The sequence below is a fragment of the Ctenocephalides felis genome, unplaced genomic scaffold, assembly GCF_003426905.1.
Source record: "Ctenocephalides felis isolate EL2017-DRISC unplaced genomic scaffold, ASM342690v1 CF-g0.4_SCAFFOLD_00845, whole genome shotgun sequence".
Taxonomy (NCBI): domain Eukaryota; kingdom Metazoa; phylum Arthropoda; class Insecta; order Siphonaptera; family Pulicidae; genus Ctenocephalides; species Ctenocephalides felis.
This window is the reverse complement of record NW_020536999.1, coordinates 56195937-56220106: the sequence shown is the minus strand read 5'-3', so window position 1 is coordinate 56220106 and position 24170 is coordinate 56195937. Positions and strand designations below refer to the sequence as shown.

The 24170-nt window shown below is 29.6% G+C and overlaps 1 protein-coding gene and 2 non-coding genes across 3 annotated transcripts; 2 read left to right on the top strand and 1 right to left on the bottom strand.

The window, feature by feature from the left end:
* Positions 1-612: 612 nt before the first annotated feature.
* Positions 613-23946, bottom strand: LOC113386259 (cilia- and flagella-associated protein 61-like). The gene is made up of 27 exons (XM_026624053.1): positions 23835-23946; positions 23613-23760; positions 22973-23107; positions 22680-22840; positions 22398-22539; positions 21502-21637; positions 20553-20752; positions 19833-19941; positions 19671-19762; positions 19251-19396; positions 17511-17731; positions 17371-17441; positions 16486-16707; positions 14188-14392; positions 13377-13553; positions 12978-13164; positions 11770-11854; positions 11167-11350; positions 8711-8893; positions 6090-6291; positions 5845-6014; positions 1661-1867; positions 1465-1575; positions 1153-1347; positions 943-1008; positions 731-881; positions 613-671 (listed from the first exon to the last, which is right to left on the bottom strand). Exons 1-27 carry the CDS (start codon positions 23944-23946, stop codon positions 613-615), a joined length of 4077 nt encoding a protein of 1358 aa, XP_026479838.1.
* LOC113364340 lies at positions 3063-3186 on the top strand. Its single transcript, XR_003366045.1, has one exon. It is a non-coding gene; the product is annotated as a U5 spliceosomal RNA (small nuclear RNA).
* LOC113364351 lies at positions 10029-10152 on the top strand. Its single transcript, XR_003366056.1, has one exon. It is a non-coding gene; the product is annotated as a U5 spliceosomal RNA (small nuclear RNA).
* Positions 23947-24170: the final 224 nt, after the last annotated feature.

Sequence of the window (24170 nt, the reverse complement as noted above, 5' to 3'; positions counted from 1 at the left end):
AAAAGGATTTTGTATATATTTTTTTTATTTAATATATCTATTAGGATGAATGTGTCAAACAAATCTTTTAACTGAAACTCGTGACTTATTCTGAAAGCAATTATCCAAAGATAACATAAGCCAAAATAGAAAGCATTTATTGAAACCAGTGTTAATTCTTGTCAATACTTTCATGTGTAATTCTTGTAAGAAATGGGGATGATCTCTCTTTGTGTGCAGTGATTTGATTCTTGAATAGTCTGAGAGTGCTTTCAATGTCAGTACAATTAATAAATTTGTTGTTAACTGAAAATTAGGTCAAATGTAAATAAATTCATATAATTTTGATTGCTTTAAGAATAAGGGACTAATTAAGTAATTTGAAAATAGTATATGTGCTATATGACAAAATATTAAAAAAATCAATACTAATGCTAGATTTTATATTATAAATTCTAATGCAATCAAAGTTTCAGAATGCAAGCGAATTATAGTGATTGGTTTTCGGAGACCATATTTATAAATATCATTCTTGTATTTATATCAATAACAAATAAAACCTATTTGTAGAGAAAAATGAAAATATCTTTGTTTTAATTTTTATTCAAGTTAATTTCTATAGAACTCTGAGAATTATTTTGTACTTGTAGGAGGATGTTCTACTTCTTGCTCAGGACATGATTCAAAGTTACCTGAAATGTTATAATCATCATATAAATATATTATAAAATTGAAATATATTTTTCATTACCCAAAATTGTGCGAAGAGTATCAGGATGGGCATACATTGGCAATTCAGATCTATTTGTAAAAATAAAATCGAGCATTCCCTGTTCAACTTTTCGCTGATATTCAGAGCCAATATATTGTTTCAAAATTTGATATTGCTCTTGTTCTGATACCTAAGAATAAATACTTGGAATATATTAAACTTTATTTTATAATATATTCTTCATGTAATACCTTTTCATATTTATGTGTTTCAATGAAGTTAACTGTATCTTCTAGTATGGATTTTCCATGCTCCACCTATAATATATTTATATATTGATGAAAACAAATCCAATATATATTTCAAAAAGTATGTTATAAGCAAAAAATTTTAGTTTCATTAATGAAAAGAAATGCAATATGCAATAATACAATTAAAAAGTAAGAAATGTAAAGAATTACTGTAAGCTTTTGAAGTATTTCCATATTTGCAGCATGTAAGTTTTTAAACTGATCATGATACAATGCATAGGCCCAAGGTTCACGAAAGAATTCATAAAGATTTAATATCATAGCTCTATCAAATCTGAGTAGTAGGTTATTCAACAGACGTTCATGTTTGCCCCATATGCTGACTAAGTTATCTACATCGATTTTCTAATAAAGAAAAAATAATTAGAATTTATTATAATATATAAATGCATTTATATAGATATATTGCATTGGATATATATAACTCAAACATTTCTTCTTTTAAGAAAATAATGTGTTTACGTATTTCGTGAGACAAGTCATATCTGCAACAATATTGTATTGATCCAAATGTAGACGAAAATATCCTTGGTCAGTATAATCAGATTGATCTCCTGTAACTAAACTCTGGCCCTAAAATATATTGCAAATTTTGATGCATGAACTTTTGAAAATGTAAGCTTTTTAAATCACAAATATGTGTAATAACGCCTCTTACATATGTGTCCTGACTCATTTTCGCATCAAGTGGGACCACTTTTCCTGGTTTTGTCACTGAAAGATAATTGAGTGGTCCTGGAAGAATGCAGTATACTACTAAAGGTTCTTCATAAATAGTCACAGTTAATTCCATCCCTGGAATCTTTGTTTCAGTGTTATTGAATGGAATACTTGGGTCGAGCATTCTGACTACACGTTGTGCCAGCTAAATAAACAAGGGTAAAGAATAATTCATAATAAAATGAATTATATCTATAATATAATCACTCAATAGTGATTTTATAAAATTGTTGATTAAACTTATAATAGAAAGCTTAACTTTAAGTGCAAACAGTTTAAAATATATGTAATTTAGACTATAGGCCAAACTTTAATGTATATGACAAATGGTCTCTAGGAGCTTCTGGCAACTCAAGACTGAACTAATATGATTTAAATTATTTAAAATAGCATACATATTATTTATTAACATCATTATATTTTCTCTAAATTTGAAAGCTAATATTTCTATTTTTGATTTTCGCGCTCAGGTTATCAGGAATACCAACCGTATCACAAAAAGTATTGTTGTGATTCAATGTTTTCATAACTCATTTCGCCAGTGTCAAGCGGCCGCGTTGCTTGTAGATTTAATATACTATAAATTAATAATTATGTGATGTCATAAAATAAACCGGGAAATTATATAGTGTGTAAAGTGTATAATCTAATAAATGGAAAGTGTTGTATTATAACATAAAGTTTAAGAACTCAGTTGCTCGTCAACAATTACAATGCAAAGTTAAGTTTATATTTTTTGACAATTGTGAAATAAATATAGAACGAACTAAGGTGTATTCCAGTGAACTAAATTACAATTTATAGTGAGTAGTTATATAATGATATTAGTGTTGTGTTGTGCAAATGTCATCAAGTTGATTTGATGCTTCATATAAAATTGAATTGAGGCTATGAATGGTGGATTGAGTTGTCAATGGGCCGGAATTTGATTATTAATATTGTTAATCGTAAACAAACTAACTTACAAACTGAACTAAATTGCAAATTACAGTTAGTTATGTTATTTTTATAGTTATTTTATAGTCGTTTTGTGTTTCGGACATGTCGTTCCATTGGATTGATGGATTGTTTACAAATTATATGAAGATTACTATCGATGTGCCGGTAAGTGATATTTCACTATATGATGTTTTCAATATTATATATGTTATTGCATTTATTTCGGTATCAAAATTCTTACATTAGCTAAAGGTTTTGTTCTTGCATTGGCTAAGGTTTTGTTCATGAGAGGTTTGGTTGCACGAGAGATTCATAGATGGCGCAAATGTGCTACATAACAAAAGCGCTTACGCTAAAGTTTAGCACTGATGGGGATAAAATAAATCCGATTTGTCGGCTCGTCACTCTGGTTTCCCTTCAGAGCGAATAAATCTTTCGCCTTTTACTAAAGATTTCCGTGGAGGGGAGCACTCAAATGAGTATATAACTCAATTTTTTGTGTGCCCGGCATTTATTTGCTGGGCCAATAATTGAACTAGACTTAAAATAATATACATATATATCTATCTTAATTAATAATAATAATAATATTCATGTAAATTATTATTATATATATATATATATATTATATAGCATGATATTATATTACATAATATATTAAATTATCCTAATGAAATATAATGTTATTATTAATAATAATGTTATATTATGTATTATAATTAAAAGAATTTTTAATCGTCGAACGAAGAGATATAAATTTCATGATAACATATTTCATTTATTTATTACTAATATGTTCGACGTTCAGAAATATTCTTGAAGTGTTTATTTGCAGCCAAACAGTCGAAATTCAAAGCAATGAACAATTTAAGAATTCATTATGTATGTTTACAAAATTACTGGAAGATACAACAAAATATAAATAACATCAATAAATACCAGAAAAAAATACAATATTTCTCTTACTAGAAAACTCAAAGTCAATTAGTAAAAAACCGTGATGGTGTGCAATTTTTATTAACGTTTTAGTTCATTATTTTGTTCTATTTAAGGTTTTGTGTTTTTCATTAATTATTGTGTTTAAGTTTGTATTTTCTTGTTTTGGTATGTTTTGATATTATTTAAATTTTGGTATATCTTCTAGTAATTTTGGAATTTTATAAACTTGTTAAATATTATTTAAAATTTCTAACTTGCTAAATGATGACACACATACATTGTCGAAATGTACATAATAAATAGTTAAAATATTAATTGATTTTATTTCGACTTTTATTGAGATGTAAATATAAATATTTCAAGAATATAATGTTATAAGGTTGTCAAATATCTCCCTTCCGCCTTTTTGTATTATAAACCAAGAGCAAAAAAGCGGAAGGGAGATATTTGACAACCTAATATGTTAATCGTTCATAAATATATTTTAGTGGACGGTGTTCCTAGCTTTTTGTTTATCTTGCAAATCAGCTCAATTTTAACCGTATTTTAGAAAATTTGTGTGACTCAAATTTGCTTTAATGTTTTACTTTTGACTCAAACTATTCTGACAGAAACTGAAATAAGTAATTTTTTGTATTCTTCTCCTTTCTGAGAATAAAATTTGATAAATTTTTTTTGACTATTTCAAGACCTCTAATTGTTTGTCTTGTGAAGATAAATAGAATTCCTTTTTTTGCACTACGAAAACTCGCAATTTTGTTTCAAGTAATTCTGAATCGAATCGGACCGAATTTAGCAAAAGTATATGCATAAATATATGCGACTATAAAGTTTATCCTTTTTTCGTTTTTTTTTCGAAAAAGGCTGGGTCGATTTAAAACATTCAGAAACCCATTCGATGTATCTTGATGAGGACTTGCGTTTGCCAGTTTTAGCTCGCAATTTGTAATCGATTTTATAAATCTAAAAACTGTTCGAAAGATATTGATTGGGAATCGCGTTCATTAGCTCTCATAAGAACATTTATATGATATTAAGTTTCATAAGTAATATCACAATAAAAACTTACATGTGTTACGGAGGACTTTATTATGGAATATTTAGCGAAAAATTAAAATTAATCGAAAACTAAAATAAATGTTGATATTATTTACACGTGAAATTATAAATATCAAACAAAAAAAATAAAAAATACTAAATCCGAATTGGGAATTGAATAACGATAGCCACTCGGCCAATCTACTACTGATAAGGAAAAGCATTGCAAGCCATGCATGCCGCGCGCTGTTAAAATGCAAACTTTAATTAATTTTTATAATTAAACCACTTTTCATAGGCCTCTAATATTTTACCACCGTCAGTTTGGCATCAAATCTACCATTGTGCCAAGTTTCATCAAAATCCGAGACGAGCAGCGCGCGGGTTCTCCTTTCAGTAAAGATCGGCCGGCAGTTTTATCAGTTTCATAATTAAATGTAGAAATTGTGTATAACGATAAACTTTATAGTCTGAAATTTCATACTAAAATATTACAGGCCTACGATAAGTAGTTGAAATATAAAAATTCATCGCTGTAAGCTTGAGCGATTCTAATAAGAATCTATGCCGAAGCATGGATTAATTAATAAAGACCCATTAGTTCCGTGATGTCTCGTAGGTAGCTATTGATTACAGTTGGCGTCTACACTTCACACTTCATTCTTAAACAAGTTCATTTAATTTATACAATTACAGATATTATAAGTATGTTTGAAAGATATACTTTACATCAATTGAAAATCATATTGATTATTTTTTAGTGAAAACTAAAATGTTATTTTCCAAATAAACAGTTGAATATTTTATCTAAATAGCTGAAGCTCAATTTTGCCCTAAAGCTTTAGCGCTGTTTCTGTTTAGCGCTCTTCTATTTCAACACAGGTTTTGAAGGGATAAATGAGGAAGATATCAAAGAAATAATTCAAGAAGCAGCGCAATATTGCAATAAATAATAATGTGGTATTAATTTGGGCTTTAAGAAATAAATATTAGGTTATAATTTTAGTAAAAGTAACATGTTTTTTAAATTTAATACCGAACCAATTTCCTAGCCGTCTTTCCCTAACCCCAATATTTCCATGTAAAGATAGCCTCGTTTAGCGCCGTTTCGCATTGCGCCCTCTTTTGATGGAACGTATGCCCCGCGTTAAACGGGGTATTCCTGTACTTACAAATAGTTATTAATATAAAAAATGTTGTTATTACTTTTCCGCCAATTTCCATGGAGTTATAATGCTCGTGATTGTGCGAATCTGCATAATATTTCCTTGCATACTTTGTCATTCTCCCAGCCGCCCAGATATTCGGATCATTTGTCTTGCAATCATTATCTATCACCAAACGCCCATCGTATACCAGTCCAGCTCGATTTATAGCTACAAAACATTTTAATTTGTCAAAAAATATATTAAGCAATTATATAAAATAAATTACCTAATATATGTATTTACCTGTAAATGTTTTCGTGCTGACCAGTCGCGTGCCGTAGTAAAACATTGCAGCGCAAGGTATATCAGCCATTTTAAATCGCGACTCGAACTTCGCTGAAATAATCATGTTAGTTTCTCTATCCAGCACCCAGGACATGTAATAATGATTCGGGAAAAACTGGATGCCTGTATACTCTATTGATTTTTGCACCAATTCGTCTACCTAAAAGTAATGCTCATTTAGTTTGCGGAACAATTTTATAATTGATTTAAACGCTGAAAGGGATTTAGAGAATTAATTGTATTCACTATAGATATAAATTAATGAAGGCGGTGTTAATGTTATTTTTAAGGAAATTTTGCAAAGAGCAAAAATATATAATTTTTTTATATATCTTTACATTTCAAAGATTTGTGAACAATTTGGAATACCTTAGATAAAATTCATGCTTGTGTGTGAATGTGTGTGAAAATTTTGTCGACGAAACAGCTGGATCTGGCTTAGCGAAAAACTAATCAGCACGTCTCCCCATTAATAGGAATCGAATGTCTTTTGAATTATTATTAACAGTCCATATAGGTATAGATTGCAACGCAAAGCGTAATTCAATATTGTCAAAAAACTTCAAATATCAAATATTCAAAATATATATTCACTAGTTATATTCAAAATAATTTGCCTTAAAGAAATTTTGCCTTAAGGCAAATTGCTAGAACTTCCCGTACCAAAAATTTTTTTTTAAAAAAGATTAATATTTTTAAAAAACAATTAATCTGAAAAAATAGATTTTTGAGAAAGTATACATTTTTGACAAAAATTTCCTTTTTTTTAAAAAACAAAAAAGACTTTTTGAAGAAAAATTTATTTTGAAGTATTTTGGACATTCTGAACTTTTTTTCAAAGCAATCGTACTGCTTTAACTGCATAGAGACGAAATATCAAAGCGCGTAAGCGCTGCGACGCTGTCTAACGGATAAACATTGGTACGGCACCCATAGGAATGCAAACAAAATTTATACTTATTGTTAAAATCTCTATAAAATATCTGATAATTTGATGTGCATATGTCTAATGATCATTTTTGACCGCCAAATGGCATTTTCTTTACTTTTTTTGTTAGATCTCCGAAACCGCTAGACCTGCCCTTATGAAAATTTGATCAATTCTTCATCTTGTCAATACTAGTGAAATGTTTTTTGAATTATTAAAATCGGGCGCTCTGTTTTTGGCACTTTTTGCCCCATATCTTTGGAACGGCTAAACCTGCCGCCGCCAAAAACTAATCAGCACGTCTCCTTATCAATACGAATCGAATGTTTTTTGAATTATTCAAATTGCTTCATCCGTGTTCCCGAAATCGTCGACGAAAATTTGTATCCGCACACACATACATAAACGCACACACACACACACACATACAACCATTTTTTCTAAGGTATGCCAAAATGTTCAGAAACCTCTAAAACGTAAAGATATATAAACATTTTCATTTTCGATTTTTTTGCGATTACTATAACTTGCCCTACGCGAAGTTAACTATCAAGGAAAAAAAAACTTTTGTTATGGGATTTGATACATTTCCGCATTAAGGTAACGGCTGGTTACACATTTTTTGCCTTCTACTTTAGAATCACTTCTACTTTAGTATCACTAAAAAATTCTATACTTTACTTAATTTTGAGTAATGATGGTGGACCTTCAAGCTTCGCTTTATCCTAAATATTTTTCATCATGAAATTATTGCTTTTGGGGAAAGAATTTTTTATATAAAATTCTTTTTATTGGTTTCTAAATATTTCTTTTTTTGAATATCGAAAATAATTACGATTTTAATTTTGATTCTAGCTAAAGTTCTGAAGTTCATTCATAAACTTCAAATAAATAAATTTAGTTTATATAATTCTAAGAAATATTAGACAATGCTCTTTATTTTAATTCCAATCGCCGTCTATACATAAGCTTTAATATTTTGTCTATAAAATGAAGTTATTATTTTACTTGAAAAGATTTAATATTTCTCGAATATTTCATTACGATACGGGAAGTTCCAGCAACAAAAAGTAGTATCTTAGGAATCTGAAAACCAAAATTGTGAGCTGGGTTTCGAGAACTCTAAAATACTTTCATGAAAATGATTTATACAGACTTAATATTGATGAATCGATGTTTATATTAGCAAATACAAAAATACAGTGAATTTAAGTAGATCTACAGATACTAATATTTTACTTGTGGACAATCTTAATCTACCTCTTAATCTGCGTTGGATCTTTTCTTCCCCTGGCTATCGTTTCTAACCCCGCCCATGAGGACAGATGACAAATTTACAAAAATAGAAAAAATACACATTTATATAATTAGGGGTGAACTAAGAATCTTCCCGAACATAGTTCGATAGTTGTTTGTTTGATACGTGTTGTATGCTGATACGTAGTTCATTTGGTTCAGACAGTATAATTACTTAAAGTCACATTGGTTCTTTGTGTCCAGCCATATTCTACCTGTTATGTTTCTGAATTAATAATTTTTAGTAATTTTGATTAATTGTCAACATATTTGGAGATCTAGTAAAAAGTTATTATTCATAGAACTCTTCAGTCGCAGTGACAAAAATTATAAATATTTTATTAACCATACTTACTTCATTATCATTAAATATTGAAACCATACATTCGCTATCACGTTTTGGAAAGCATTCTACAAAATATAAATTTTCTGGATTTATTCCAAATTCTAGAAGTGCGTTCAAGCAGCAGTAGGCTTCTAAAGAATCGCCGTATACTATTACATTTTGACATTGTATGTCATCATCTTCAAACATTTCCTTAAAAAAGTTATAGTTAGTTAGTTCTAAAAATGAAACAGTACAAGATGAATTTAGTAGTAAAAAAATGTATCCATTGTGTATTAAATAAATTGAACTGACTCGATGGTACTTGACCAAATTAAAAAGCTCATTGGAAACTTTTACCCAAAATGTATGGATCACTCAAGTATCAACCAAGAATTGTCTATGAAAATGCATTTTTTTCTCCTTTCTTATACGCTGTAGATTATTTTATTATGCCTGTTTTTTTAAATGAAACCACTGTAATGTATTTTTTTTAGTAAACTGCTAACAATTTCTTTTTTGTTACATATAGATCTAACTATTTCATTTATATTCACTAATTGAAATTAAAAACATTTTGAAATGTAAAATACCCTTAGGGTAAAAAAACATGTACATAATTATATATATTGTATCATAGCCCACATAATGCAATAAAAATTTCAAAACTGAGAAAAAAATAAATAAATTAGAAAAATAAGTTAATTTTTAAATAACCAATCATGTATTCATTATTTCAAGTATTATTCACACAAACTTTTTCCAATTTTCGTGTTGAGCGATTTTATTTATTTATTTATTTATTTTAAATGTGAATTTTTCAAATAAAACTGTTATATGTCGAAAATATAAATTCTTCCTTTAATTTCTACACTATTTAGGTTTTCCATTTTTAGGATGTTAATGAAAATATGTCTTACTAGCTGTAAGCGGCCTTTTGCCCTTAGGGAAGTTGCATAAATTCTCCAATATTAGTAAATAATCGGCATGATCAATAAGAATTTAGAATTTACAACTTTTAAAATTGTGACAATAGAAGTTTGCTTTTGTCATGGTCATAGACCATTTGGAGTAATAACTCCAATTTCAACAATTAAACCTCTTTTCGTATGCCTATAATATTTTAGGATTTTTTAAATAACCATGAACTTTATCAATACGCTAATTTTCATCATAATCTTAAAGAAATTTCATCAAGTTTGTTAAACTATCCTGTGGTTATTTACTAAACTAACCGGCACAATTATTGTTTAAGATGTTCATAGAAGGCGCACATGTGCTTCTAACTAATAGCGTCCGGTGACATACTTCTCTTAAGGGGATAAAATAAATCCGAGTTGTTGGCTCGTCACTCTGGTTTCCCTTCAGAGCGAATAAATCTTTCGCCTTTTACTAAAGATTTCCGTGGAGGGGAGCACTCAAATGAGTATATAACTCAATTTTTTGTGAGCCCGGCGATTTACTTCGCTGGGCCGATAATAATATTTTTAACTTCCCGTAGGGCAAGTTATAGTAATCGCAAAAAAATCGAAAATGAAAATTTTTATATATCTTTACGTTTCAGAGGTTTGTGAACATTTGGCATACCTTAGAAAAAATGGATGTATGTGTGTTGTGTGTGTGTGTGTGTATGTGTGGGTGTATGTATGTATGTGTGTGTATGTATGTGCGGATACAAATTTTCGTCGACGATTTCGGGAACACGGATCAACCGATTTGAATAATTCAAAAAACATTCGATCCGTATTGATAAGGAGACGTGCTGATTAGTTTTTGGCAAAGGCAGGTCAAGCCGTTCCGAAGATACGGGGCAAAAAGTTCCGAAAACGGTAACTCAGTTTTTAAGAGAACGGAGCGTCCGATTTTAATAATTCAAAAAACATTTTATTTGTATTGACAAGATGAAAAATCGATACAACTTTCATGAAGGTAGGTCCAGCGGTTTCGGAGATATAAAGGAAAAAGTAAAAAAAAGAGCCATTTGGCGGTCAAAAATGATCATTAGACATATGCACATCAAATTATCAGACATTTTATAGAGATTTTAACAATAAGTATACATTTTGTTAACATTCCTATAGGTTCCGTACCAATGCTTATGCGTTAGACAGCGACGCGGCGCTTACGCGCTTTATATTTTGTCCCTATGTAGTTAAAGCAGTACGATTGCTTTGAAAAAAAAGTTCAGATCTTCCACAATATGTCAAAATAAAGAAAAAAAAAATTTTTTTCAAAAAAAAAAATTTTTTTTTTTAAATTTTTTTTTTTCAAAAAAAACTAATTTTTTGTCCAATTTATAGTTTCTCAAAAATCTAATTTTTTCAAAGTAATTTTTTTTCAAAAATGTTAATTGTTTTAAAAAATAATAATAATTTTTGGTACGGGAAGTTCCAGCAATTTGCCCTAATGGCACGATGCCCTAATTGCCTTAAGACAGAATTCCACTTACAGCTAGTTTAACTATATATCTGTATCCTCAAACATACCTCTAGAGTTCGTAAAGCAATTGCTGCATCAGTTTCGGTATTTATATAAAATACATTTCTCGGTTGCAACTCCATGGGAGCATTTTTTAATGCAGGAGTTCTTGGATATTGAGCTCCACAAAACAAAAATAGCATGTCATAGTTTACAGCAGTTCCATCGTCCAAAATTATTCGTTTATTATATCTGGAAAAGACATATACATACCAGATTTATTATTTATAATTCCATTTTCTGCAGCAATCAGAATGAACAACATTCTAAGAGCTATTTAGTTTAATTCACTCACATACATAAACCCATATGAAATTTTTGTACTAAATTTTTGTTCAGGTATTCAAAAATGTTAAAGTTAAATGCTTTGAATATTGTCTTTTGGGATCTTTACCATCAACCTTTTAAAAACTGGTGTTTTAAGAAGTTGAGCGATTATAGAATTAGGAGGATCATCAAGTTTTAGGAAATGGTGAGCTACAAAATCTATTGAGATTGTCATTATCGATGATCTACCTTAAAAGTCTTAAAGTTTTTTATGTCTTAAAAAGTTAAAAGTTCTTAAAAGTTAAGACTGGGCTTAATTTAAAGTCGATTACATTTTATTATACCTGTCTATGGCGTTCATTGCGGCCATGATTACATTCGTGTAAGTTCGGAGAGATATACTTCTGGAATAATTCAAGTCATAACGTCCTGAAAATAAATTAGAAGATGCATATTTACCAATATTTATTACCAGAAAACTTACAGTTTATGAAATATTTATCGATATCATTAGAAAAAGCTTTAAATATTTAATAAAAAAAATTAAAATTTCAAAATTTATGTAAAGTTTACTACTTTTCTACGTAAGACTTTAATGAAACATTTTTGAAGATTTTAAAAATATTCTATTAATCAACTTTCCGTAGGGTAAATTACAGTACATAATCGCAAAAAAATTGAAAATGAAAATTTTTATATATCTTTGTGTTTCAAAGGTTTCTGAACATTTTAGCATACCTTAAAAAATTGATGTATGTGAGTGTGCATGTGTGTATGCATGTGCGGATACAATTTTTCGTTGACGAATTCGAGAACTCGGATCAACCGATTTGAACGAATCAAAAAGCATTCGATTCCTATTGATAAGGACACGTGCTGATTAGTTTTTCGCAAAAGCAGGTCCGACTGTTCGAAAGATACGGTGCAAAAAGTGACAAAAATGGTAATTCAATTTTTGAGAGAACGGAGCGTCCGACTTGAATGATTAAAAAACATTTTATTTTTATTGACGAAATGTTCATCTGGTTAAATTTTTGAAAAGGCAGGTCTAGCGCTTTTGGAGATCCAATATAAAGTAAAAAAAATGCAATTTGGCGGACAAAAATGATATTTTATATATATTTTAATAATAAGTACAAATTATGTTAATATTTCTATGTGTTTCGTACCAATGTTTATCCGTTAGACAGCGACACGGCGCTCACGCGCTTCGACATTTCGTTTCTACGCTGCAAACATATCGCGATTGCTTTGAAAAAAGGTTCAAAATTTTCCAAAATTTTCGAAATTAAAAAAAGTTAAATTTTTGAAATGTCAATTTCTAAAAAAAATTAAAATTATCAAAAATTTTTCTTTTTCATAGCTTTCAAAATATTTTGAAGTTTTTTTTAAAAAATTCTAGTTTTTGGTATGGAAAGTTCCAGCAATTTGCTTTAAGCCAAGCACTACTAGATAGCGCGATTGTGCATGAGTGTAAAATTAAAGTAAGAATTATTTCCTTATAAAAATATCCTTAAATTAAATGTTACTTTTAATTTTCATTTTATCTTACCTGTGAATGGAAACATGTGGTCACGAGCAGCATATTCGTTTTTAGAATGTGGGAATCCATGTGGCGACACCACAGTCACATTATCAAATTGGATCCGTTGGGAAGACGGCGAAAAAAATAGTCCTTCTAAAAATGCCATAGCTGTATCTCCAGCACCGACTATCACTATTTGAGTATTTATTAACAACTAAAAAATCATACATTATTGATAAAATAGAATGCATAAAATATCTTAATAATATATAAATATTTATAAAAAATCTTTGAAAAGGTCTGAGTATAAATAATTTCTGGTGAATTGAATATGAACATAATAAATAAAAATAGAGAAAATTCAAGAGAACGAGAAATCTAAATTTGGATTATATATTATGTTTATTCCAGGTTTTATTTAATTACCTTAGTAGAAGCCACGGTTTTATTACCCGCATAATATAAGGCAAATGGTTTTTCAATTCTTGTGATAGCATCTGATGGCATTAATTTACCCAAAGCCACTTTGTCGTAATGGATTTTCTTTCTGGGTTTAATTGGAATCATATTGGAAATGCAGGTGATTAGACTGCACTCTGGTTCCTAAATTGGTAGATTTATAAACATGAGAATGGGCGAAAAAAAACTTTTGCTAAATTCACAGGGTTTGAAAAACTTTCAGTCAATGGATTTTTTGAACTTGAAATTGGTATAAACGGTTTTACACACACAATTGTTAATTTTATTTTTCAATATTATTAAAGCAGAGCTGTTTCGTACGTTTTGGAAAGTTGATAACATAAACTGATTATTATAATCATATTGGTCGAGATTTAAATTTATAAAGAATTTGGTTCCATTTATCTCGATTTTTACACACACAATTGTTAATATCATTTTTCATTATTATTTCATTATTTTTTAACTTGAAATTGGTATGAACGATTTTTACACACACAATTGTTAATTTTATTTTTCATTATTATTAAAGCAGAGCTGTTTCGTAGATTTTGGAAAGTTGATGACATAAACTGATTATTATAATCATATTGGTCAAGATTTAAATTAATAAAGAATTAATTCCATTTATGTCTTTCAGATGCTGTGTAAAGATACGTACATTACACGAATATCTTCTTCTAGAACTTCAAAATAAATTTAACTATTTGTTTTTTCTAAGCCTAGTTTGCTTATTTAAATCTTTACAAAATGGGTTGTTATAGAATCTATTACTTACCTCGACTTCAGGTGGATACAAACAATAATAGAGCAACGAAACGTCGCTCAATCTTATAATTTCCTTCAAGAAAAATTTAGAATGGGGTTGAAATATTGCTCCCAGTACCATATGTCTGAGAATAGCCTGATCTTTGTGATAGGCATAACTTATATGATGATCTAAATTGTAGTGAGCCTTTAAATATTCTGCATCATTTTCAGGCCTAGAAATATATAATGAAAAAAGATAATATAAAGACGCTGAACTATTGAAGACACTTGGTACATTTTTTCACTGTTGTTATATTATGGTTGCAAACGAATTTAATCAATTTAAACCAATTATAGTTGCAATGGAATTTTTCAGCAACTCTGAACAAAAATTGTTAGGTTTTCCGATAATCTGATTTAAGCCAAGTGAGAGGGGTTGGCCGCTCCGAAGCCTTTTTTAACATTTTTTTTTTATTTTTCTCGGTCAATTTTTATTTTTTAATTTCTTTATAATGCATGTATAAAACACAAATATCTAACCTACTACCACAAACCCCTATTTTGTAAGTATCATTATAGTAATTATATCTTTTTTCATAAACCATACGTCCGATCGCCATGAAAATTTGGGAAACTGTCAGGTAAATCCCTGAACAGGTTTCTGGACACTTTGATTGAAGCCAAGTGGTAAGGGTTGACCGCCCCGAAAACTTTTTTTATTTTTTCGGTCAATTTTTATTTTTTTTCATTTTTCTATAATAAGTACATAAAAACACATATGACTCTAAATTTTTAACCTCCTTCCACAAACCCCTAAATATATCTTTATTAATTAATTAATAATTAGTAGACTAGCAGTCTGGTAGACAGGTAAACAGATAAATAGTTAAAGAGGTAGATAGATCCATACGTAAACAGATGAACAGGTATACAGGTATACAGGTATACAGGTAAATTGATTGATTGGTTGAATTGAAAGATATATAAAATGGTAGACTGAACAACTGGTAAATATACGATTATGTATTAGATAAACATGTTGACATTTTTTTCTTTATTGAAAATATAAATTTTATACATCTCAGACAGACGGAAGTGTCTGTTATGTGATATCGTACAAAACTTAACTGTTAAGTTAACGTTAACTGCTAGACATGTAGAAGGGATGACAGGTAAATAGTTGAATAGGTGAATTGTTGGACAGCTAAATTGGTAGACTGATAAACAGGTTGACAAGTATATTGGTGGACAGGTATATTGGTGGACATGTATACTAGTGGTCAGGTAAATTGGTTGACTGACAAACAAGGCTTTTTATAAAAGTTTTTTTTCCGAAGATATTATATCTTATGATCCACTAATTATATTTCTATGAATTGAAGATGGATAGCTGCTGTAACTATCCCTATACCGAATCAATAATTGCTAAATACTTCACAAATTATTATTATCTATAAATAGAAAGTGTTACAACTTACCTCGTGTTTATGGCTAGTTGTAACATCTACCAGGATTAAGTAGTAATGACAAAGGACGAAAATAATACTTTGATAATTTATTCTTTACTTATTTTTAAGAAAATTAACTTATTTCTAAAGTAAGTAATTTTTCTCATAAATCGACGTAAGCTATAATTAGTTAGTAAATACATAGTGTCTCTTGTTGCACAATTTGCATATGTACTTGACGATGCATTGAATTTGATTTGAGATGAATCTCAAATACGATGCATTCCACCCAATCTTCTTTATTTGAATCTGCATACGCTTCACTACATATCAGACGATACCATTATTGATATTGCATATTACAACTAGCCACAAGTATTTTTTCCAACAAAAGTGTGATTTTTTTTACATCTTCATGTAATTTTAAAACAGTTCGAATGAAATACGTTAATTAAATGTGGAGCGATTTACATGACGTCGATGATGATATGCTTCTTGAGTGGACTGTAATTTTAATAATCGGCGAAATGTGAAATCTCCACGATGATTGAGAAAATGAAAGTCCTGTTATATTCACGTTAAATTTATTTAATACTATTTTACAAATACGTCCTTCTTCTTTGACTGCTAATACTAGACTAAATATTTATCCTAATTTCAGGCCCGACGGAATACATTTTATTGACTTGTTTTATAACCTAATTATATGAGCCGTCAAACCTGGGCAGGATTGTTCCCTATTTACGGGATTAACAAAATTTCCTGACCGTTATATGAAATGATATTTTAAAATTTTACGGTTACACCAGATGTTATAAATATTTTAAAGTCAGCTTTAAAAAGAATGAATGATAATAAAATATGAAAGGTATATTTACGTTATTATAGCGACACCGACTAAAGTTCCATTACTGTGGGCGACGAAAGCCCTCAAGGGGCATTGGAATGGTTGCACTTCTTCGAGGTCATCGCAACCCTTTTCCGAGAATGATACCGCCGCCTCGAATTCATCGAGTATGTCCTCTCTTCTCCGGACTGATGATAGTAAGCTTATAAGTCCATTCATGTCACCCATTTCAGCCTCACGCACTATTAATGGACTAGGAAAAAAAAACAAATACATTTTATATTTTGTACATAATAATATTGAGCATGGAGAGTTGCTAAAATGTTGATGATAATCGAAAAAGCATACGGAATACATAAATAAACAAATTGAACACTACTTTTTCTAAAAAATATGGAGAACCTTATTTTCCTTATCAATATGAACTTCTAAAATTTATGAATATGATTATTGCAGATCTTCAAACTGTTGGAAGAAAGTGTTAGGTTTCTCATTAATAGCAACAATTAATATTTTTATGTAATGGCGTTTTTTTTATATTTTAACAGCAATCAGAACTTTACGTCCTATAAGCTGGGCTGAAATTTCTCCTTACGGCGTATTATATGGTAACCCAAAGGTTGATCCATCCATACTTGATTATATTTTTATTAAAAATGATATAATAAGGATGACTTATTATTAAATTTGGTGTAGCAATGCCCGGGAAAGGCTATTTTTACTTTGGAAACAAATTTGAGATCTATATTCCAAGGTAAAACTGATACTGCTCCATATCAGGTTTGTTCTTGATGGGGATTGAACCCGCGATCCACCTCATTGCAAAGTAATTTGCAAATAATGAGTAAGTATAGTGGCAAATTAATGAGTGTATAGTTCAAGAATGATAAATTGCAACTATTAAATTACATCTTACCAAAGAATAGTATTTTTATGTGTAATATATAGTTCATGATCAAAAGTTTTCACAGTTCGTGGAGTTGCTTTCTGCAAGTAAACAATGTATTAGTAATTTCGTGGAAATAAATATTGTAATGATTTATAGTTATGGATTACCGTAAAATGATCTAGAAATGGAAACGGAGGATATTCCGAAGGTACTGTTAGTATCCCAAATTCAAGTTCAGGAAATACTTCAAAAGCTGCTAATAGAAAATCGAATCCTAATCGTGGATCCATGTCATCTCGCAAAGCAAATAATTCTATGACAAATGCGTTCGGTTTTCCAGCAAAACGGGGCAATCGGGTAGATGACGGCCGTCGGGTGTAAAGTTCAGCTGTGGAACGAGGAAATTTTAAAATAATATAATGAATGAATCTATAAATATAATAAAACTCAAGAATATTTTCGGGAATAACCAAAAAAATCCAGTTCACCCATTGTTGCTTGCATTAACCGCTTTATTTTTAATTATTGTACCTTGAAATCCACTGATTATATTTCTATGAAATAAAAATGGATAGATTTTGTAACTATTCCTCTACGGAATGAAGTAAAAATAGTTTTAAAACTATTGTTCATTTTTTCACAATAAATTATTTTCTAAAAAATCAACTTACTTAGTTGGGCTTAGTTGTACCTAATGTTCGAGCAACTCGGAGTTAGTTCTTTCTCAATTTTGATTGTGATTCATAATTTGGGGAATATTGTAACATATTACAACTAGCCCCGTGATTTTGTTACAACTAACCTCAGGTGTGATTTTTTTACATTAATTGAAATAACTAAGAAATAAAGAAGAAATTGAAAAGTTCAGTCTGAGATACACGGATAGAATACAGAACCATCCGAACATCATGGCCAAAAACTTAATAAAAAAACATGACATTGAACGGCCTCTTTTTGATATTCTTTAGTAATCCTATAATATGTACAATTACTTGTAGACTTAATTAATATTCTCACAACACGACTACAGATGTAGATGTAGATATAAGCGCTTTTTATTTCAATCTTCATAAGACGATCAAACTGGACCATTGTCCTATTTGTGCCATCAGAAAAGTTATATATCTGGAGACGGTCCATCTAAACCATTGTCTTATTCGTATCATCAGCTAAATTATATATCTGGGGACGATCCACCTGGACCATTATCCCATTTGTATCGTCAGAAAATTTGTATTTCTGGGGACGATCAATCTGGACCATTGTCCTATTTGTGCCATCAGCAAAATCATATATCTGGCGACGATTCATCTGGCTCAATGTCCTATTTGTACGTTCAGAAAAATTATATATCTGGAACAGATCCATCTGGACTATCGTCCTGTTTATGCCATCAGAAAAGTTATATGTTTGTAGACGGTCCATCTGGACCATTGTCCTATTTGTATCATCAGAAAAATTATATATCTGCAGACGATCTACCTGGACCACTTATAATATACATTCATGCATATAAAATTACAAAATATATATTTCATGCAATTTACTTGCTTATTTTCAATCAGACTTAGAAGTACTAAAGGCACTAGGCACTAGGATCATTATATTTAGGATAAATTGTCATAAATTTCTGGTCATTATCATCTAGTCATACACATGTAGATAGTATTTTATAATGAAGATTAGATGATAAATAAATTCATTTATTTATCATCTAGTCTTTATTATAAAATACTGTCTTACATGTGTAGTATTCTATCCGGTATTTACTTTTATGAGCAATAAAGTATATTGTTAGCTTGTTTTTTATTTTAAATTTGCTATTGGCTTTGAGTAATTTTTGTGACTTTTAGCCTAATGCTTTAAAGAATGCCGAATAAAATTATAAGTTAAAAGTAAAAATATACCATCACTATCGACGTCCATTCCAGAGAAAAATTTACGTAAAGACGGGGCTACTGATGTTGGTGTTCTGGGCACGTGCGAAAGCATATTAATACTATAACCGTGGTAGTCTTCTGGGGTCATAAATGATAAGCTATCAAAACTTGGTCTGTAAACAAGACATTGATCTTGTCAGTACGTAAAATGGAATAATAATTAAATTTACACGGGATTAAATCAAAAGTAACTTTAACAAATTATATGGTTTGCCGGGAACGGGAATGAACAATTTTGGTAAATAAATTGTCTTCAATATGTTGAAATATGGCACAAGTGAACTAAAAAATTTGGAACAAAATTGATTTTATTAAATAGTACTTTTACTCTGGTGATACTAATTAATTATATAAAATATTAATTATATCAATCTGTTAGATAATTACCCACTGGTAGTTTGCTCTTCGCCAAATTCAGCCACAAACTCATCGCATACCATTTCTTCTCCAAGACAATGTTTTCTATATCGATTTCTAATCTATATAAAACATAAATGAACTAACATTAGTTATTTTTTTTTACACTATTTTGTGAATTATTTCACTTACCGGTTTGGATTCATTTTTGCCACTGGTTATGGATTTATTTGACTGTGTATTGCTAGATTTTCTTGAAAGGGGTGCACTATCCATAGAAGTCGTCATCAAAGTAGCGCTACTACAAAATTAGTATGAGGAAAAAAATATATATAATTTCTCCAGTGCATAGACTACATATTCAATATATCAACATTATTTTTTTCATATTTTACCATATATTTTATATTTTTATATATATTTTTGGTGAATTTGTTTTAATAGACCAAATTGGACCAGTCACACCATTTCAAGACTATTGTGATCAACTTGTAAAATATAATAAATATTAAAAATGTAAAAAAACTTTATATGCCATATGCTTACCATCTATATGAGATGAATGGAGTGTTGGTGCATCTATTATTCACGTGAGGCTTTTAGGGATAAGGGTTTGACAAAAAATTATGAAACATCACGTGGGAGAGGAAGGGGTCTAGTAAGATATCATGTGTATCTGTGTTTTGACTGAATTTAACAAAAAAATTCAAAAATTTTCAAAAAGAATCTAACATTTTAATATCACGACGTATCACCAAGGAGGAGAGGGGGTCCAAAAATCCCTAGAAAATCGATTACATGATTAATGGACGCCCTTTGTCTATCTTTTATATCGCTTTCTACATTAAAGCTGGTGTCCTGACTAAATTATAATCTGAAATAACTGATTTCTTATAATTTTATATAACTTACTTATCTTCTGAAGGTGTTTTAGTAATATTACTTCCATGTACTTCTTCATCTCCTGACACATAATCATTGGTATCATTTTCATCTGAGCTTCTTGGCAATTTACGGAGACCATTGAATGGAACCAACTCGAAACTTTCATTTAAAATATCGTAATCCAATTCTGGGTTGAGACAGATTACTCCTACGGCGCGATCATTTTTCTGAATTAAAAATATTGAAATTTAATATAATATACTTATATATATATTTATATACATATTTATTTATTTTATTATTGTTATTCAATAGAGCATCTTCTATAGGCAATAGCTTGTTGTTCCAACTTTGTTGTTTCTGTTGTGGAGTCAGTATGTGTTTAGCTCAGTTAAGCCAGTTATAGCTGAACAAATTTATATTTGATAAGTTAAGTTTGTCTTTTTCGTTATTTGCTGTTTTTTGATATTTTATCCGGGGTAGTAAACATGCCGGCGTCAATATTGATAATCAAGAAAAATCATATTTTGGATATTCAAAATTAACCCCCTCCCTCTCCAAGCAAACATCACGTGTATTTTTAGTTACGAGAAAAAATTGTATTTTTTTTTAATTTTCGAAAATATCAGGAAAAAATAAATACACGTGATATCTTACTATAACCCTCCATCTCTCACGTGATATTTCGTGATTTTTGGTAAACCTTCCTCCCTCTAAAAACCTCACGTGATTAATGGACGACCCCAAATGGCATTTTAAAGACCTTCCTCCCGTCCTGGATTTTCATAACTAAAAATTGCCATCCCGGTTTTGACTTAAAAAAAAAATGACCTTCTTAATAAAGAGCAAATTATAAAATTAATGTAAAGGCACAGTTTAAATTCGAAAGCCTCTATTCCAATATTGGCCAATATATCAATACAACTATTTGCATTTTACATTTAATTTTTTTAAATTTTATGTGATCATATTTTACCTCTGCAACGATTAGTCTCCTGGATATCTGATCAGCTGCCGCAACCAACTCAGCTATGTAATAATCTCCATAAGTTTCTCGAAGAAGTGGACATTGTGCATCTAAGATTGGCACTATGTCATCATTATCTTCTTCCCTTATAAAAGAATCATTTGGGAATGTATATTATAATTTTATAAATTTGAGCTAAAAAAATAGATTTAGTTCGTATTTTGTTATCTAAGAAGATATTAACTTTACAAAAGAACGTCTTTCAAGTCATCTGCATAATTTGCTTTGAAAGGATGGACTATTGAAATCGTCATTTTTTTAAATTTCTTATAACAAATGTGAATCTTTGGTTCAATGAGGTTATTTGCTGTTAGGTACACATGACTACTCTATTAGGGAATTTCCTTATATAAATATATTGTTTGCCAATTTATTAGATCTGGGAAAACAACTATTGAGTTGTTTTTCCAACAGGCCCCTTTAGTATACAATGTCCCTTTACTGGCGACTATCGTAAAATCCATAAATTCATTAAATGTCATTAACTGAACAGTTGTAAATAAAAGAAATAATAAAAAAAATATTAGATTTGCGGCCACTTTCTTTTCAGTATTCTGATGGGAATTTGAAGTCGTCGTAATTTAAGATAGTTTTATTTATAGTTGTTTCGACAGTTGTTATTTGAACACACTGAGATGTAGCTGATGATATCTACAATTTTATTGAGATTTACCATTCCCTAGTTTGTGCAAATAATGTCAAAATTAAAAAAACACATAGGAAGCCAGAAAAATTAAAATGACACTGAACGGTTTTATTTACACAGGGAGAAATAAGTGGATTAACGAACATCCACCAAATAAATAGAATCTGTTTTGCCCTCAATCAGTTAAATTAGTTCTTACATTCCTCTTCTGATTTTCAATCTGGGCACATGTGATTCTCTCAAACAAATGTAAATTGTTTGCACTTTGTCGAAATCAGTATATCCTTCAGGTAGCAATCGGGTGAAGTATTCGTCCAACAGTGTATCACCAGGAAAAAAACCTGATCGACAATAGTAACTTTAATTTTATCAATGTACAATAATAATGCTGTTACATGGCTGTTACTAAATAGCAAACAAAATTGCTACCCCATATTTATTTAATTTTATCTATATATTTATGATTTAATTCATGCCTTACTTGAACAGTTGCCTGGTGGTGATACAATGATTATGTGATTGGTAGTTAAGTTATGAAGAAATATGGATTCGATCAAAAACTTCATAAAATCATTATTGTATCTTGAGTCCCAAACTAGATAGTTGATGAATAACGTATTCCACACAGTAACTTCATGCAATCTTAAAATTTATTACAAATTTAAGAAAACCTAAGTGAAAAGTTATAGCAAAATTATCTAGAAATAAATCAGTAGATATTTATTTATTTTTAATATGCTTTTGAACAAAATTTTAATTATTTTATATATTTACTGATATTTTGATTTCATCCAATCTTCCCACCAGCATTTGGATAAAGCAGGAATATTTGGAAAATCGTACAATGCTAAACTTGCAATAATTTCTTGTTCTTCGTTGAATAAGCTTATGCAACTGTAAGCCTTTTCTCTACAAAATAAACTTGTATTAAAATATTTAAATATTTTAAAGGCATATATTTATGTATAATAGCCAACTATTTAGAAAGGACGACAAATGCGTTGCCTTCTAATAGAATTCAGAAGAAAAATTGTGAGTGAAGTCAAATATTGAGTTGTCTTTTAATAGTGTATATAATAAAACCAAAAGTACAGTTTATATCAGCTTATAAAGCAAATGATTATGCTCGTTGTTCAATTAAATAAAAAAAATATATTGATTACATTTGAAGAATAATACAATTCATAAATAAAAGGTGAAATTTGTTGTTTTTTATTCGAATTTACTGTTTCGAATATATACAAAAAATTGGCATATGCTGCCAATTTATTTTGAAATTTATCAAAATTAGAACTTAGCATCAAGCATATTACTGACGCTAGACCAATATGAGTGATATTTTTCCTATTTATTTGCAAACTTCGTTTATTATCTTAAATATTTATACTATTTTGAAATGAAAAAGAAATCTAACATATGAATATGTACATCTTCAGCACCAAACATTGCAAATGTACCAGGAACTTCCAAAGCCTTGATCCTTGGAGCATCCTGGTGTTCAGATTGTCTCCATTTAGATACTGGTGGCAATTCTAGTACGCCAAGATCCAAATGCATAGGAGCTTCAAACAACAATTACATTCAATAATGTAAATATTTTTTGCACATTTTAAAATAAAGTTTTTCAATTTTCAACCTGCTGCACTTTTCACTCGGCAAGCTTCTTTTATAATCAATTCGGATTTTCTTACTGGCAATGGTGAATTTCGAATGCACAGCCCAAAATTATCAAAAGTGCAGCGCATCATTTTGAAAGATATTAAATTTCTAAGATATTAAATCGGAGTTTTATTATAATTGTTTGAATAATAGTACTATTCAAAACTGAGTTGTCATAAAAAATAATTTATAAAAACAAGTATTTATATAAAAATAATTATTGACATTATTTTCATTTGTTTATGTATTTATTTAATAGATTGGAGCAGGTTTTTGCGCCGTCAGTATATATACAGGAAAATGGAATAATTAT